The sequence below is a fragment of the Miniopterus schreibersii genome (assembly GCF_964146895.1).
Source record: "Miniopterus schreibersii genome assembly, chromosome: 2".
NCBI classification, from domain to species: Eukaryota; Metazoa; Chordata; class Mammalia; order Chiroptera; family Miniopteridae; genus Miniopterus; species Miniopterus schreibersii.
In genome coordinates this window covers 87,008,751-87,022,888 of record NC_138102.1, presented here as the reverse complement: position 1 = coordinate 87,022,888, position 14,138 = coordinate 87,008,751, and the positions used below count along the sequence as shown (strand labels likewise).

General features: G+C 39.1%; 1 protein-coding gene across 8 annotated transcripts in view; it reads left to right on the top strand.

The window, feature by feature from the left end:
- DCLK1 (doublecortin like kinase 1) overlaps positions 1-14,138 on the top strand; it is a 430,094-nt gene that overhangs the window by 338,184 nt on the left and 77,772 nt on the right. For 5 of the 8 annotated variants that reach the window (XM_081129414.1, XM_081129418.1, XM_081129415.1 and 2 more), the window contains 2 exons: positions 3,672-3,759; positions 7,700-7,808. In XM_081129414.1, coding sequence (XP_080985540.1) covers positions 3,672-3,759; positions 7,700-7,808 — 197 coding nt within the window. The remainder of the gene's footprint in view (positions 1-3,671; positions 3,760-7,699; positions 7,809-14,138) is intronic. The other 3 variants (XM_081129419.1, XM_081129413.1, XM_081129417.1) reach the window with 1 other exon arrangement.

The following is a 14,138-nucleotide window of genomic DNA, read 5'->3' as shown; positions in this document are numbered from 1 at the left end:
CCATTTAACTCTTTTATCCATTTTAAGTTATTTTTGTGTACAGTGTAAGTTGGTGGTCTAGTTTCATTTTTTTGCATGTACCAGTCCAATTTTCCCACTACCATTTATTGAAGAGACTGTCTTTACTCCACTGTATGCTCTTGTCTCCTTTGTCAAATATTAATTGAATGTAATGGCTTGGTTTGATTTCTGGATTCTCTGTCCTTTTCCAGTAATCTATAGGCCTGTTTTTGTTCCAGTACCAGGCTGTTTTGACTATAATGGCTTTGTAGTATAATTTAATATTTAGTATTGTGATCCCTCTGACTTTGTTCTTTCTCAAGATTGCTGAAGGTATTCATGGTCCTTTTTGGTTCCATATAGATTTTTGGAATATTTGTTCTAGATCTGTGAAATATGACATTGGTATTTTAGTAGGGAGTGCATTGAATCTATAGATTGCTTAAAGTCACTAATCATCAGAGAGATGCAAATTAAAACCACAATGAGATATCACTTCTATCAGAATGGCTGCCATCAACAAATCAACAAATGAAAAATGCTGGTGAGGATGTGGAGAAAATGGAACCTTAGTACACTGCTAGTGGGAATGCAAACTGGTGGAGCAACTATAGAAAACAGTATGGAGTTTCCTCAAAAAATTAAAAATGGAACTGCCATTTGACTCAGTGGTCCCACATCTAAAAGTATATCCTAAGAATCCTGAAACACCAATTAGAAAGAATATATGCACCCCTACGTTCATTGCAGCACAATTTACAATAGCTAAGATTTGGAAACAGCCCAAGTGCCAATCAATAGATGAATAGATAAAAAAGATGTGGTACATTTACACAATGGAATACTATACAGCTGTAAAAAAGAAGGATCTCTTACCCTTTGAGATAACATGGAGGGCCCTAGAGAGTATTATACTAAGCAAAATAAGCCTGTCATAGAAAGACAAGTATCACATGATCTCACTTATATGTGGAATCTAATGAACAAAATAAACTGGTGAACAAAATAGGTTCAGAGACATAAAAGCATAGGACAGACTGATAAATCTCAGAGGGAAAGGGAGCGGGGGGGGGGGGAGTAAAAAGAGATTAACCAAAGAATTTATATGCATATATTCATAACCCATGGACACAGACAGTAGTTCTGTGAAGGCTCAGAGGGTGGGGGGAGTGGGTTGTGGTATGTAGAGTGTCAATGGTGGAAAAAATGGGACATTTGTAATATTTTCAACAAGAAATATAAAATAAATAAAGAAAAATAAATAAAAGAAAATAAGTAATTTTAAACATAAGCAAACTTATTTTAACTTTTTCTTTTTTTCTTTTTTTTTAAAGAGTTGAAAAATCTTTTGGGGTTTTTGTTCATAAGGCAGAGAAAACACTTCTGGCACTGTGGCAAGCGTTCAGGGCATCTGACATTTGGTGGCACTGTTGAAAAGCAATTCATTAGATGAGAAGACAGTTTAGTGAATAATAGCCAGCAAGTTTCTAGAATATTACAGTTTAAAATGTTTTAATATATTTGGGTCAGAGTTCTTTATTTAGTATCTGATGTTCTTATTAAAAGAAGAAGCTTTTGGAATTGAGTACATAAATTCTGGACATCTTTGGTAGGAAGCACACTACTTGTCTATTCTGATGCTTGATGAAAGAATGTGTCTTTGTATTCTAAAATTTAAACACCATATGACAAGACAGCACCTTCCATCCCAAACCACAATGTGTCTACATTATTAAACATTTGTGATGCTGCTGGAAGAAATTCAAGGAATAAGACCACCCAGAAGAGGAGGTCTACATTTTAGAAATTTTCTTATGGCTTTTCTACTCAGAAGACTATTATGTCTACAGCAAACACAGTGACAAGGGGGATAAATTATCTCACTGTTGTGGAAAACACACACCTTCCCCTCAAATGTGGTAATGTTAATGTTTACTTTTTCCAGATAATGACATCATAAATCTGTCTTGTCTCAGTCTCATATTCCAATATTATAAATATGAGGTTTTCAGGAACAGACATTCATAAAAGTCAGCAGAGCATGACTTAGAAGATCATACTTAACAATACCTTCAACAGGTTGTGACTACACAGTGTCACACTGAGAAAAAAACTTTCATGGTTACAATCTGAATCCCTCTTTCTAACCTGACATAGGACAAATGTATGTTGCTGGTCGCAAAGGGAGGCTGGATGAGAGAAGATGGAAAAATAGCTCAAGTCACCAGGCTGATTAACAGGGGAGTCTAACGATATTAGAAAATAAAGGGAACACCAACAAATTTTGTGACTTTCAGAGGTTCCCTAGAGTAACCACAAAACTCCTAGAATGTCATATAAGGAAACAGGTACATTACTGCTGTGAATTTAACTTTTTTAAAAAATTTAGCTTTTATCCCAACTGGGTCAACTGTCAGCTTTGCTGAACTCATCCAGTAGAACATGTTCATCTTAGCTGCAACCAGGAAAATGTTCTGTGGCAGTTTACTCAAATGGCCCTGCAGGAATTTAAGTAGCATTTCCCCAATTATATTAGTCTTTGGTGAAAATGAAAATCTTCGAATTTTTTATGCAAGATACTGTAGGTCATAGTGCAATTATATAAAACTTCTCTTCCCTCCTTGATGGAATGGGGAGGAAATTGAAGGGAGACAGGTAAGCAGAGGAAAAATAGGTCAACTTTGCTTCTCTCCACTTCTTTATTATTAATTCAACTACAGATGCTCTTTCCCTTCTCTCTGCTCCACAGACAGCCGGCACCATGAGCCAATGCCACCCCCTCATCGCCTCCTGCTCCCATCAGGCCAACCAAGTGGATAAAACCAGGGAAACAGAAGGAAGATCTTTTAGGACAAGCTGTGTTCACTATTTAGAAATAGCACTGAAATATGCAAATTGTTTTCTCAAGGAATAGGTGCAGAGATGGAAAAGTTCATTGTTCAAGTTCTGTCCCATAGCTGATCATAGAGTATTTAGTATTGTTGCATCCTCTGAGATTTCTAACATAGTAGTTACCCTGTTTGCTCTTATGGGTCTTGGATCAAAATACACCAAAAATACAAGAAATTACCAGGCATAGGTGTTTATTACTGCATTTGCCTCAGATCTATTGTGTAACATTTTACATATTGATAACCTGCTGAGTGCTTGTGTCTTTATCTCAAGGTGGAATCAACAAGTCCACCCTTAAACCTTTCTCAAAGGATGTAGTAAGGCTAAGTAACTTTTCTAGGCTATTTAATTAAAACAAACTGAAGAGAAATTTTTCTGTGGTAAGAATAGGAAAATGTTCCATGAGATCAGAATGGCACCATATTTGAGGCTCATATGCACATAGACTGTGGGAGAGTGAGGTGAGATGCCTTAAATCTGCAATATTGAAACAGTGAGCTAAAGAATGCTAATTCTTAGTAAAAGGAATAAAAAGCCGTGGAACATCCAATTTGATGATGATTAGGCTGACACAGTTAACACAATCTATTATTGGTTAACAGGGTGGGAAGGAGATGTAGTCCTAATTGAATAATCTAAAATCCTCCCTTTCTGAGTGTTAAGACCAGATCTTCCTTGGTGTGGGTGCAGTTATATCCCGGGATTCTGGGCTGGGCATATCACTTGGAGACTTGGGCACTCTGACCAAGTGTTTTCATTCTGTTTCTCTTCCCTTGCAGGGCTCTCAACATGGTGGCTCCTCTACTTCACTTGCATCCACCAAAGTCTGCAGCTCAATGGATGAGAATGACGGACCTGGAGAAAGTGGTGAGCTTGGGACTTGGTGTTTGAGGAGAAGGCTCAGCTCGGACAGGGGCAGAGGATAGGCTGGCTAAACTTACTTCAGAAACTGTAAATTCTCAAGCAGAATAAAATGGGCAAGACTAAAGCAGCATATAAGGGTCAATAGCAAAGGGATAGGATTGAATATGACTCCCACCAGGGGTCATATCTACTCTCTGGGAATGGGAAGAGGAAGCCAGCCTAATTTAGAGATGTTCTATATCCTATGAGGGTGTGAATATCCTAAGGCCAGCTACTGGAAATAAATGGGGACAATTTCTGCTTTTGTTTTTCCAAATTCTGTTCACTTTCAGTATACTCTCTGTTTTTTTTTAAGTTTATCTTTATTGTTGAAAGTATTGCAGATGCCCCTTTTAATCCCCCATTGACCCCCTCCACCCTGATCCGGCATCCTGCCCCCAGGCCTACCACACTATTGTGTGTGTCCATGGGTTATGCATGTATGCATATAAGTTCTCTGGTCAATCTCTTCCCATTCCCACCTCTCCCCTTCCCTCTGAGATTCCTCAGTCTGTTCCATGCCTCTATGTCTCTGGATCTGTTTCGTTTGTCAGTTTATTGTGTTCATTAGATTCCATATATAAGTTAGATCATGTGACACTTGTCCTTCTCTGACTGGCTTATTTTGCATAGCATTATACTCTCCAGGTCCCTCCATGCTGTCTCAAAGGGTAAGAACTCCTTTTTTACAGTATACTTTCTTGATTGATTATTACAGTCTATAGATGTACTTTAACTTAAATGAACTCAATATGTGAAAATATGGCTTTACAAAAAGAATTAACTGATAACAATTGCAAAAATACTCTTTGACTTTGACCTAATTCACTTTAGAATTTCCCATTGATGTGGTCAAATGACCTGGATTCGGAACTGATTTTTTCACTCACTAACTCATTGGATTGTTTTTGGTAAACCTCTTCAACTCTCCATGTCTTAGTTCCTCTTCTATAAAATAAAGACTGTGATACATGCCTGTTTCCTTTCTGGAGTTAACACTCTGAAATCAATTATGGGAAGGTATTTAGAAAAGTGTGAAACTGATATGATCAAATTACAGTTAAAGAATACATGCTTCATGTATTTTATTTCATTTATTTTTTATTGGGAATATATCCTAAGAATTCTGAAACACCAATCAGAAAGGCTATATGCACCCCTATGTTCATAACACCATTATTTACAATAGGTAAGATCTAGAAATAGCCCAAGTGCACAGCAGTAGATGAGTGGATTAAAAAAAAAGCTGTTGTACATTTACACAACGGAATACTATGCAGCTGTAGAAAAGAAGGATCTCTTATCCTTTGCAACAGCATGGATGGACCTGGAGATTGTGATGCTAAGCGAAATAAACCAGTCAGAGAAAGACAAATATCACATACACGATCTCTTTTATATGTCGAATCAAATGAACAAAGTAAACTGAAAAACAAAATAAGTCCAGAGATATGGAAGCATGGAACAGACTGACAGATCTCAGAGGGAAGGTGGCAGGGGGGGCAGAGAATAACCAAACAATTTATATGCATATATGCATAGCCCATCCATGGGCACAGACTACAATGAGGTGAAGGCCTAAGGTGCAGAGGGAGCAGGGAGGAGGGGGCAAAGGAGGAAAAATGGGGTACATCTGTAATACTCTCAATAATAAAAATAAATTAAAAAAAAAAATACATGAACCTTTATTTGTTTTAAATGATATTACTAAATTTTCCAAAAAAGTACCTTCAGGGGGTGGGAGCACTTTAATTATGTTAAGTGAGATAACAGATTTACACAAGAATTACTTCTCAACTACCATGAAATATGGGACTTTTATTTCCAGAAGTATGAAATTTAGCCATTCAGAAGTCTCTTTTGTTACAATGTATTATATTTACCTAATGAAATGGAAAGGTGCTTGACTAAACATTTGCCTAAGTCTTCTTAGCCAAAAGCCAACAGATACATTTTATCAATAGGGGAAAAATATTCCAAACTTTGTGCTCTAGATGGGTGCCTTGGCGATGCTCCCACTGGAAGGAAGGATGGAAGTACCTTCTTTTTTTTTTAGTTTATCTTGTCGACTGTATTACAGATGCCCCCTTTTCTTCCCATTGACCCCTTCTACCCAGCACCACCTCCCACCCCAGGCCTTCACCACACTATTGTCTGTGTCCATGGGTTATGCATTTGTGCATATAAATTGTTAGGTTAATCTTTCCCCACCCACAGGCCCGCACCTTCCCTCTGAGATTCATCAGTCTGTTCCATGCTTCTCTGTCAGTGAATCTATTTTGTTCATCAGTTTCTTTTGCCCTTTAGATTCCACATATAAATGAGATAATGTGATATTTGTCTTTCTCTGCCAAGCTTATTTCACTTAGCATAATATTCTCTTCCATTTTCTATCCAACAGCTAAGGATGTTTACTTTTATTATTTGTGTGGTAAAGAGCCTTAAAACCATGTCATCTGAGAGATGTTTTGTAAATTTGGGTGCTATGCAATGGATTTGAAACTTCTCCAACCATCTCCTCTAATTCCCATGGAATAGGTTTAAAAAAACCCAGGCTGAGTCTTTTAAACAGAGGGGAAATTGTTGAAGTCTTTGGGGGTGATATGATGGATGTGGGGGGTTTAATTGGCTCTGGCTTTCACTTTGTTCTGGAAGCCACTGTGAAGCTTCTAGCAGATTAAGAGTAAAATGTCACTTACAAAGAGGTGAAGAAGCTGCAGAAATGCCAAGGATAGAAGTAGCAGCAGCAAATGTCCTCCATTTATACAACACTCTCCAGAAATTTCATCCACCCTGGAATTCAGGGTAGTGCAGATTGAGCATTACCACAAAAACAAAATAAGGGTCTGATAATTTTGAGTTTCCATTTGTTGTTCCCTAACAATACAGGTTAAACAAGAATACAAAGCTCATCAAGAAAGCCCATTCACCACCTAAGGTTTTAATTTTATTTTAAGAAGAAATGTTTAGTCTTAGTTTATGGTTAAAGGTCAGAATAGGAGCACACTTAGCACACTAGACTTCCATCACATTTTGTATTCAGGTTGCCTGAGGGGAGCTGGGATTTATAACTTTAAAGCATGTAAATTTTAGAGCCCAGCTATAAAAGGCTTTTTACACCCCTAAAATGTTAAAGGTTATCCAGTATATTTATGTGACCTAAGTGTGGCTTATTTAGTTTTTACGACCTTAGATATTTAAAGCATTATTAGGCATTTGTAAAATATTTCAAAATACATTTTAAGAGGGAAAATATGTTGTGTTAGTGGCACTAACATAATTGAAACTACAAAACTTTTTTGTTCGCAGACATAATAGATATTGCAATTTTAACTCAACATCTGCTATGCAGGTTGCTGGTGAGAATTTTGTCTAAATTCTGATCATTGATGCTGTGGAGGGGTGGCAGTCAGGGTTGAGTTCATATGGAATTTTATGGAGCTCTCCACTTCAGGATGTAGTAAAGCTAAGTGTGCACACAGAAGGCATTTTCATGTACAATGTCAGGCAGCCGAAGTCCCTTATAAACTGCATTTTCCTTCTGAGCCATACTTAGAAATGTCATTTCTCTGTACACCGTGGGTATGCAGTCTATGCTATTGATAAAATTGATATAAAATAAAGAGTAAAATTTCCTCTTCAGAACCCCCACTACAGCAGAAAACATAAGTTGTTCTTACATATGTGGGAGTGGACCTCATACGTTTTATGTTTCCTTTTAGTTTACTATTTATAAACTTAGTTAAACTGTTTGGCAGGAGGGAGGGCTAGCCCCATGGACCAGAAAATGACCTATTGATTCTGAATCAGTTTCAATCGATTAGATAATAATTCTAAATGTCTCCTTTGTGCAACATCTGTGTTCTCTTTTCTACAAATAAAAACATACTAATGATTCTTTCAGAAGTGTCGGAGGAAGGCTTCCAGATTCCAGCCACAATAACAGAACGATATAAAGTCGGAAGGACAATAGGAGATGGAAATTTTGCTGTTGTCAAGGAATGTGTAGAAAGGTGAGGAGATCATTTGCATCCAACTTGAGAGGAAACATTTGGCATTATGGTTTCCAAGATTGTGTCTTTATTTGCAGTCTGTGGCACATAGAATCAGTTAATGCCTCAACTCCAGTTGTAAAGAAATTTTAAAAAAGAAAAGAAAAACCCATCTAACAACAGATTTGAAAAATGTAGTGATTCCTGGAAGTAATCTATAAATTAAGGACTTTCATTTTTCTTTTTAATGTACTCAGCAAAACTTTGCCAGGTTTTTCAGGTAAGTCCTTTCATTTTGTTAAAAAGTGTATATACATACATTGAATAGTTTTTTTTATATTTTTAAAAAATCCTCACCTGAGGATATGTTTTATTGATTTTTTAGAGAAAGAGAAAGGGAGAGAGAGAGATCAATTGCCTCCTATATGTGCCCCAGCCCCCTGGCAGGAAATCAAACCCACAACCTTTTTGTATATGGCATGACACTCCAACTGACTGAGTCACCTGGCCAGGGCTACACTTATTTTTTGAGACATTTTGTAGAGGTCAGACTTTTTTGTATAGAATATATATATATATGATGTATAATCATAAAATTACATATAATAACCTTGAAAAGCTTTAAAATGCATATGTACTGATCTCAGCAAAAATGGTATTTAGTGCATTAAAATATTCTATAACAAATGGGCTAGGTACTCTTGTGAGCCAAAGGGAAAGGTTTAGGGTAAAAGATTTATCTGTGGGATCTCAATACCTAATCAAGGCCAGTAGCCAATGGCTACTAGATGGAAGGAGTGACAGCTAATAAAGTTACAGCCTTGTTTAAGGTGGCCTCAGCCCTAAGCTCAGCGTTAGATTGGAATTCATTTCTTGAGTGGTTGCTTACTTAAAGCCAGCAGCTTTTCCTTAGACCTAGGTGAGTAGAGTGTTGAAAAGTCAGGGGGAATTTGTCTCATTCCTAGGGGGATCAAGTCCACTGGCTTCCTGGGGGCTGAGATGGGTGTGCAGTTTTCCCCTGTTACTCATTCTTATCCCCAGTGGGGCTGGACACCCAACTATTTCCTCAGCACTGTGTGAGAAAAATGCTCCTCCATGCTACATCCCCTTTCAGAGAGAATTCCTTGGACTAGAAGCTTTAGCCTACAAGAGCCAAAACTTGGTCTTCTTCCAAAGGCTTTGACTTAGAAGCACATTAGAGATGGAAGTCTAGGGTCTCAGACACCTTAGCTTGGCCAGTCAGTGTCCACTGATTTTCTCTGTGATTCCTTTGCTACTCTTTGGAAGATACTTCCTTGACTAAGGCAGTGGTGCCCTCATGAAGCTACCCTCCAGCAGCGGATCTCAAACTTTGCTCCACTCCACACACCAGCTGAGCCAAGATTTTTCCAACAGTTACAGCATACACTAGAGCAGCCACTCTTTGTGAGGGAGAACGTGAGTAATAACCAGTAGCTTGGAAAATCCCTTAGTTGCTACTGCAAGGTCACTTTTTCTCCTTTTTTCCTCTCATTCCCCCATCCTCAACATAAAGCCATTGTTGGATTTCTGCCAAATATAGAAAATGTCCCGTTACTTTCCCAGGCCTCACAAGTCCAAAAACAGGAGCAACCAATTTACTGAGCAAAAACCATGTGCAAGGCCCTTAATTTATGATAGTTCATTTAATTATCATAATAATTTTATCATATCAGTATTGTTTCTATTTTATACAAAGAAAGCTTGGAGAAGTTAAATGCCCAAGGTCACTCATCTTGTAAGTACAGAGCAAAGCATAGATCCAAGCCCACCTCCAAAACCCACACATGTGACCACTCTACCCCACTTCTTCCAACAAGGGGTCTCCCACAAAAATATGGCTTAGCTGAGTCAAAGTCATATATACTACGTGTCCTGTGCAAAAAAGACAGAAATTAAATCTGGCAAGCCATTCCTAAGGTAACGGATGGAAGCATTTGTGCTTATGTAATTTCATATTTCATGTATACTTTTACTGAGTGTAAAACTTTTATTTCCACTGTAGCAGAAAATCCCATTGGTAATAGATTGCCATACCTTTCAACTGTGGAGTGTCTGGTTATTTGCCAGTGTTCATCATCTGTTGAGGCCAGTGTGGTGGCCATGTGCTGCTTGTCTTAGTACATGGATCAGGATGTCAGGGTGACATCTTAGTTTGACAGTATTGGTCTTCCCACAGTAGAAATTTCTCATTTTTCTATCCAGAATTCATTTATTTATTTCTAGTTTGAATTGTTTATTTTGCATGAGTTCACATCTTGGGTCTCATTGTACAAACCTTCAGAGTGTAAACACCAGATTGCTCCAAAAAGTGTTAGTATTCCTCTCCACTGAATGAGGTCATATGGCATGTGCCCTCTCTTCCCAGAGGTATCATGAAACATTCTTTTAATATTTTCCAGAGGTCCAAGAAAATAAAAGCGAGCTAAGTATGTTGTGAATGGCACACAATGCTTGTGGATACATTCTGCCATATTTTGAAGGATGAATATGTATTAACGAGAGCTGGTATGTCACTCCTCTGTTAATAATATGCTGTCACAGGGAAGGTTTTCCTACAACAAGGGATACAATGACAGTGCTACACTGTCCTATTTTTTCATGGTCCCATATCAGTATATCTTTTGATCGTGGCTCCCAGGTCCACTTAGATTTTTGCCTGTTCTCCACTTGCAGTTTCTCCAAGTGGCCTCAGGAGCCCCTAGGTGGTGGGCTGAGAGGTGCTGTATTCTGAAGCTGTTTTCTGAAGCATTTTGAGGCCCCAGAGAAAAGTCAAAGAGCTGAAAAGCACTAACAAGAGGTCAGAGCAGAGGTAGAGGACTCATGATGAGGCACTCTCACCCCTGGCTTTCCTGGCCCTGTGTGGACTAATTACTACACAAGCTAAGGCCACAAGTGATGCAGTCATGAGTAGTGATTATGTCTCGGGTGGCTTTCGGGCCTCCTCCTCACCTGCACTGCATGCATTTTTGGTAATGTGGGCCTCGAACTGTATTAAAATTCTAGCTTCTCATGATTTCTTTTCTTTCCCCTTCACCTATAAACCTGAAGAACTGCACAACAGTACCATCGGCTTTGGAATGAATGTGGGCAGGCTCAAACCCACCCAAAGGAGCTTAGACTCTAGTGTCACCAAATGGGTTGCATCCATCTAGAAAATCTTCAGAATTCTCAAGAACTTCAAGAACTATATACCTGTAGTTTGAAGGCATTTCCTGCTAAAGTCAGATGGATTGGGTAAATGAGTCAGGGTGAAGAAGCTTAGGTATCTCTCAGCTAGCTGATAGTGTTCTTCCTTCTTTCCTTCCTGAGGATGCTCTGGCACCCATGTTCATATTCAAATAAAACTCCACTCCAGAAATACGAGATCTGGGTCACCTCATCTCTCTGCTCTTGGCAGTCCCTTCCCCTTACTATGGAGGCTGAGATATCGCTTTATTATGCTTACCTGGTAAACAAAGTGTGCTGTTTACTAACCCTCTTTGCTAAGGGGTCTTCCTGTTATTGTCCTCACTGTCACCATCCTCTGGAATTTCCACAACTTGATTAACATGTTTGGAGCTCCTGCTAGTTCAGGCCTGTGCTGGGCAGTTCAGTATTCCAAAGAGAGACAAGACAGCCCCTCTCCAGGAGAACCTGCCCATAAACAAAGCCTTGCCATGATATTCAATAAATGCTATGGTAGAAGAGTGATTAAGAAGCTATTCTTCCTTTTCCACATAATATTTTAAAAACGCTCAAAACACAGCAAACAACAACAAAAAGCCCATTAGTCCAGGGCAGCCCCATCCTTGTCAGTCCATTCCCCTCTTCTAATGATTCTTCTGCCTTCTGGGTGAGGGAGGAGGATGGGAGAAGACTGGTTGGAGTTGAGAATCACTAAGTTAAACAAGACAGCTTTCTCCAAGCCATTTTTAGCACAAACATTAAAAATTAGATTTAGTTCAAGTTTGTAAAATTTGGAAATTTATTTCCAGTAGTTCAGGCTCCAACCTTGGGTCAAACTAAATAGGAAGGGGACCTTACAAATTGAATTCCCGCAGAGCAGGAGGAAAACAGTTTGTGCTGCGTCAGCTGCCGCAGCTGCTGCTTTTGCTGCAGCGTTCAAGGGCTCCATAATTCCAGAAGAGGTCAAGCACATAATTTCAGGAACAAGCAAGTAAATGGTCTGCATTTTCACCAGCAATCCAGATGTTTAGTATTCCCAATATACCAATCTAAAGACTCCTTGGAGACGAGGACAAGGTCTCACTCACCTCTGTAACCACCAAAGCACCATGCTTGTAACTGCTTGCTGAATAAATATATAGGCAGATCCTTGGAGCTAGTTTAGGGTATGTGGGAAGGCAGATATTTTATTTAAGGCTTTATTTCCTTACAAGTGTTTTCACTTACCAACTTAAAGCAAGCAGTTAAATCTTTATTCTATGGTATACATTTAGTAGTAACACCTGTTTTTAGGCTCATTTTCCAGTCTCAGGTACTCTCCTCTAAACATGTACTTTCAGTAATAAGGATTTTATTATGACTTTATAGTTCTTCCCTCAAGGAATCAAGAAAGAAAATTTGCAGCATTAATTTTGGTAGTCTTCTACGGGGCTCATTGTCTGATATAAAATACGGGTAAATCTGACCGAGCGTTTAATCCTATTGTGTGAGAGTCTGTGTAGTGAACCCATAAGGCCCTTTTTCCTATTAAACCCCAGGACCACTGCTGCCCAGGGTTGCACACATTTCCCACACAGCTGTAGGCTCAGGACACAGCCAGAGTGCTTGGAGTCTTGGGAGCCAATACACAAGCTTCCTCCCTGGGGATCCTGCTCCTTGTATGTCTGGTTGTAGAGGGGATCCAGTCTTCCTGGATAGCATACCAGCCCTTTGCCATGAGGACTTTAATGTTCCTCAGATCAGGGAAATGCAGGATGAAATGGCAAAAATGGGGAAATCCCTGTCTCACCAGCACTGTCCTGTCCATCCATCCACTTTGTAGAGGCACCGAAGTAATGGAATTGTCAGCTCCAGCCTCCCTCTCTGGCCTTTTCTGGGGCTGCTGGCTTTTATCAAAGCAGTCAGTCCAAGAGTCCAGACTTGCCTGCCATCAAATGGAACTTTTTAAACCAGATAGAGAATTGCTCATGGATTCTAATCTCAGATTTGTGTTATCATAATTTTTTAGTGACTCATGAGAAGCAGAATCCAGAAGTACTTCAGCTTTTCGTTTTCCTCTTGATTAAGTATTCTTAAGTTTGCAAACAAAGTCTCCAGAAGCATTGTAAGAGGAAGCTACCTAAAGGGCCTGTGATTCTCCTACAATGTGAGGAATCCCTTTATATCTGAGTCATTTTGCTTTCTTACTTATCTGTTTGCCTGTACATTTTAAATTTCTAATGATAGACCTTTCATTTTCCCTCTTACTGAAGTGCTTTTTCTCCACCCCTATGCCACACTGATGGCCTGGTGTTTATGTGGGGACACTGAGCACCCAAGTACAGCATTTAGCCAAGGCCAGCTCACGCTTTCTCCATCATGGCCTCTCTGCCCAGCTGTGGGCCTGAAGAATCAACAAAGATCCACTCAACAATGTCCTTGGGCCTCTTAGTCCATTTCTTCATGGGGCTGGAGGAATTTGGTTTCCTCTGGAGGAGAACCACCCTGAGGCAGATCTTCTCCCATCTGATCTGAAAAGCCCTCTAGTGGAGAAAATGGGCTTCAAAGTGATTATTTTATTCTGGTTTTATTCACCAGATATCATTACAATAATTTGGTGAATGTTTATTGTTTTCTGCAAGCTAGCACAATGCAGGGGCCTGGAATTATAGTGGGAGTGTCATTTTTAGAAGCAAATGACAGGACTGGTTTCTAAAATGCCCTTGAAACACACTGTTACTATCTGGCCTCTTAATCTTATAGCAAATCACTCTCTTGTTCTAACCATATTAACTGGGAAACCTGCCCCCACTTTGATTTTTCCATAATGAAGATTTTAAAGCTCTATTTTAAAATTTTGTTCTTTATCAATCTCACTCCCACTGTAATCATTTAGATCCCTAAAATTGGCTTTTATCTACAGGGAAAAGACTAGGCGTCTTGGTTTCCTACCAGAACTGAAATGGCATTGCTTGTGAAGTAGTGGTTTATTATTGATTATTACATATGCATTGTGTCCTTTGACAATAAACATGTGGTGCTCGAACTCCAGTATCTTAGTAATGTTAACACAAGTTAGGAAGCTATTTAAAGGTAGCGGTATGACTAAACCCTCCCTCCTACAACCATCATGGAACAGGGGCAAGTGTTGGTTGGGATATAAGTGAAGCAGAGACCTCAAAAGCT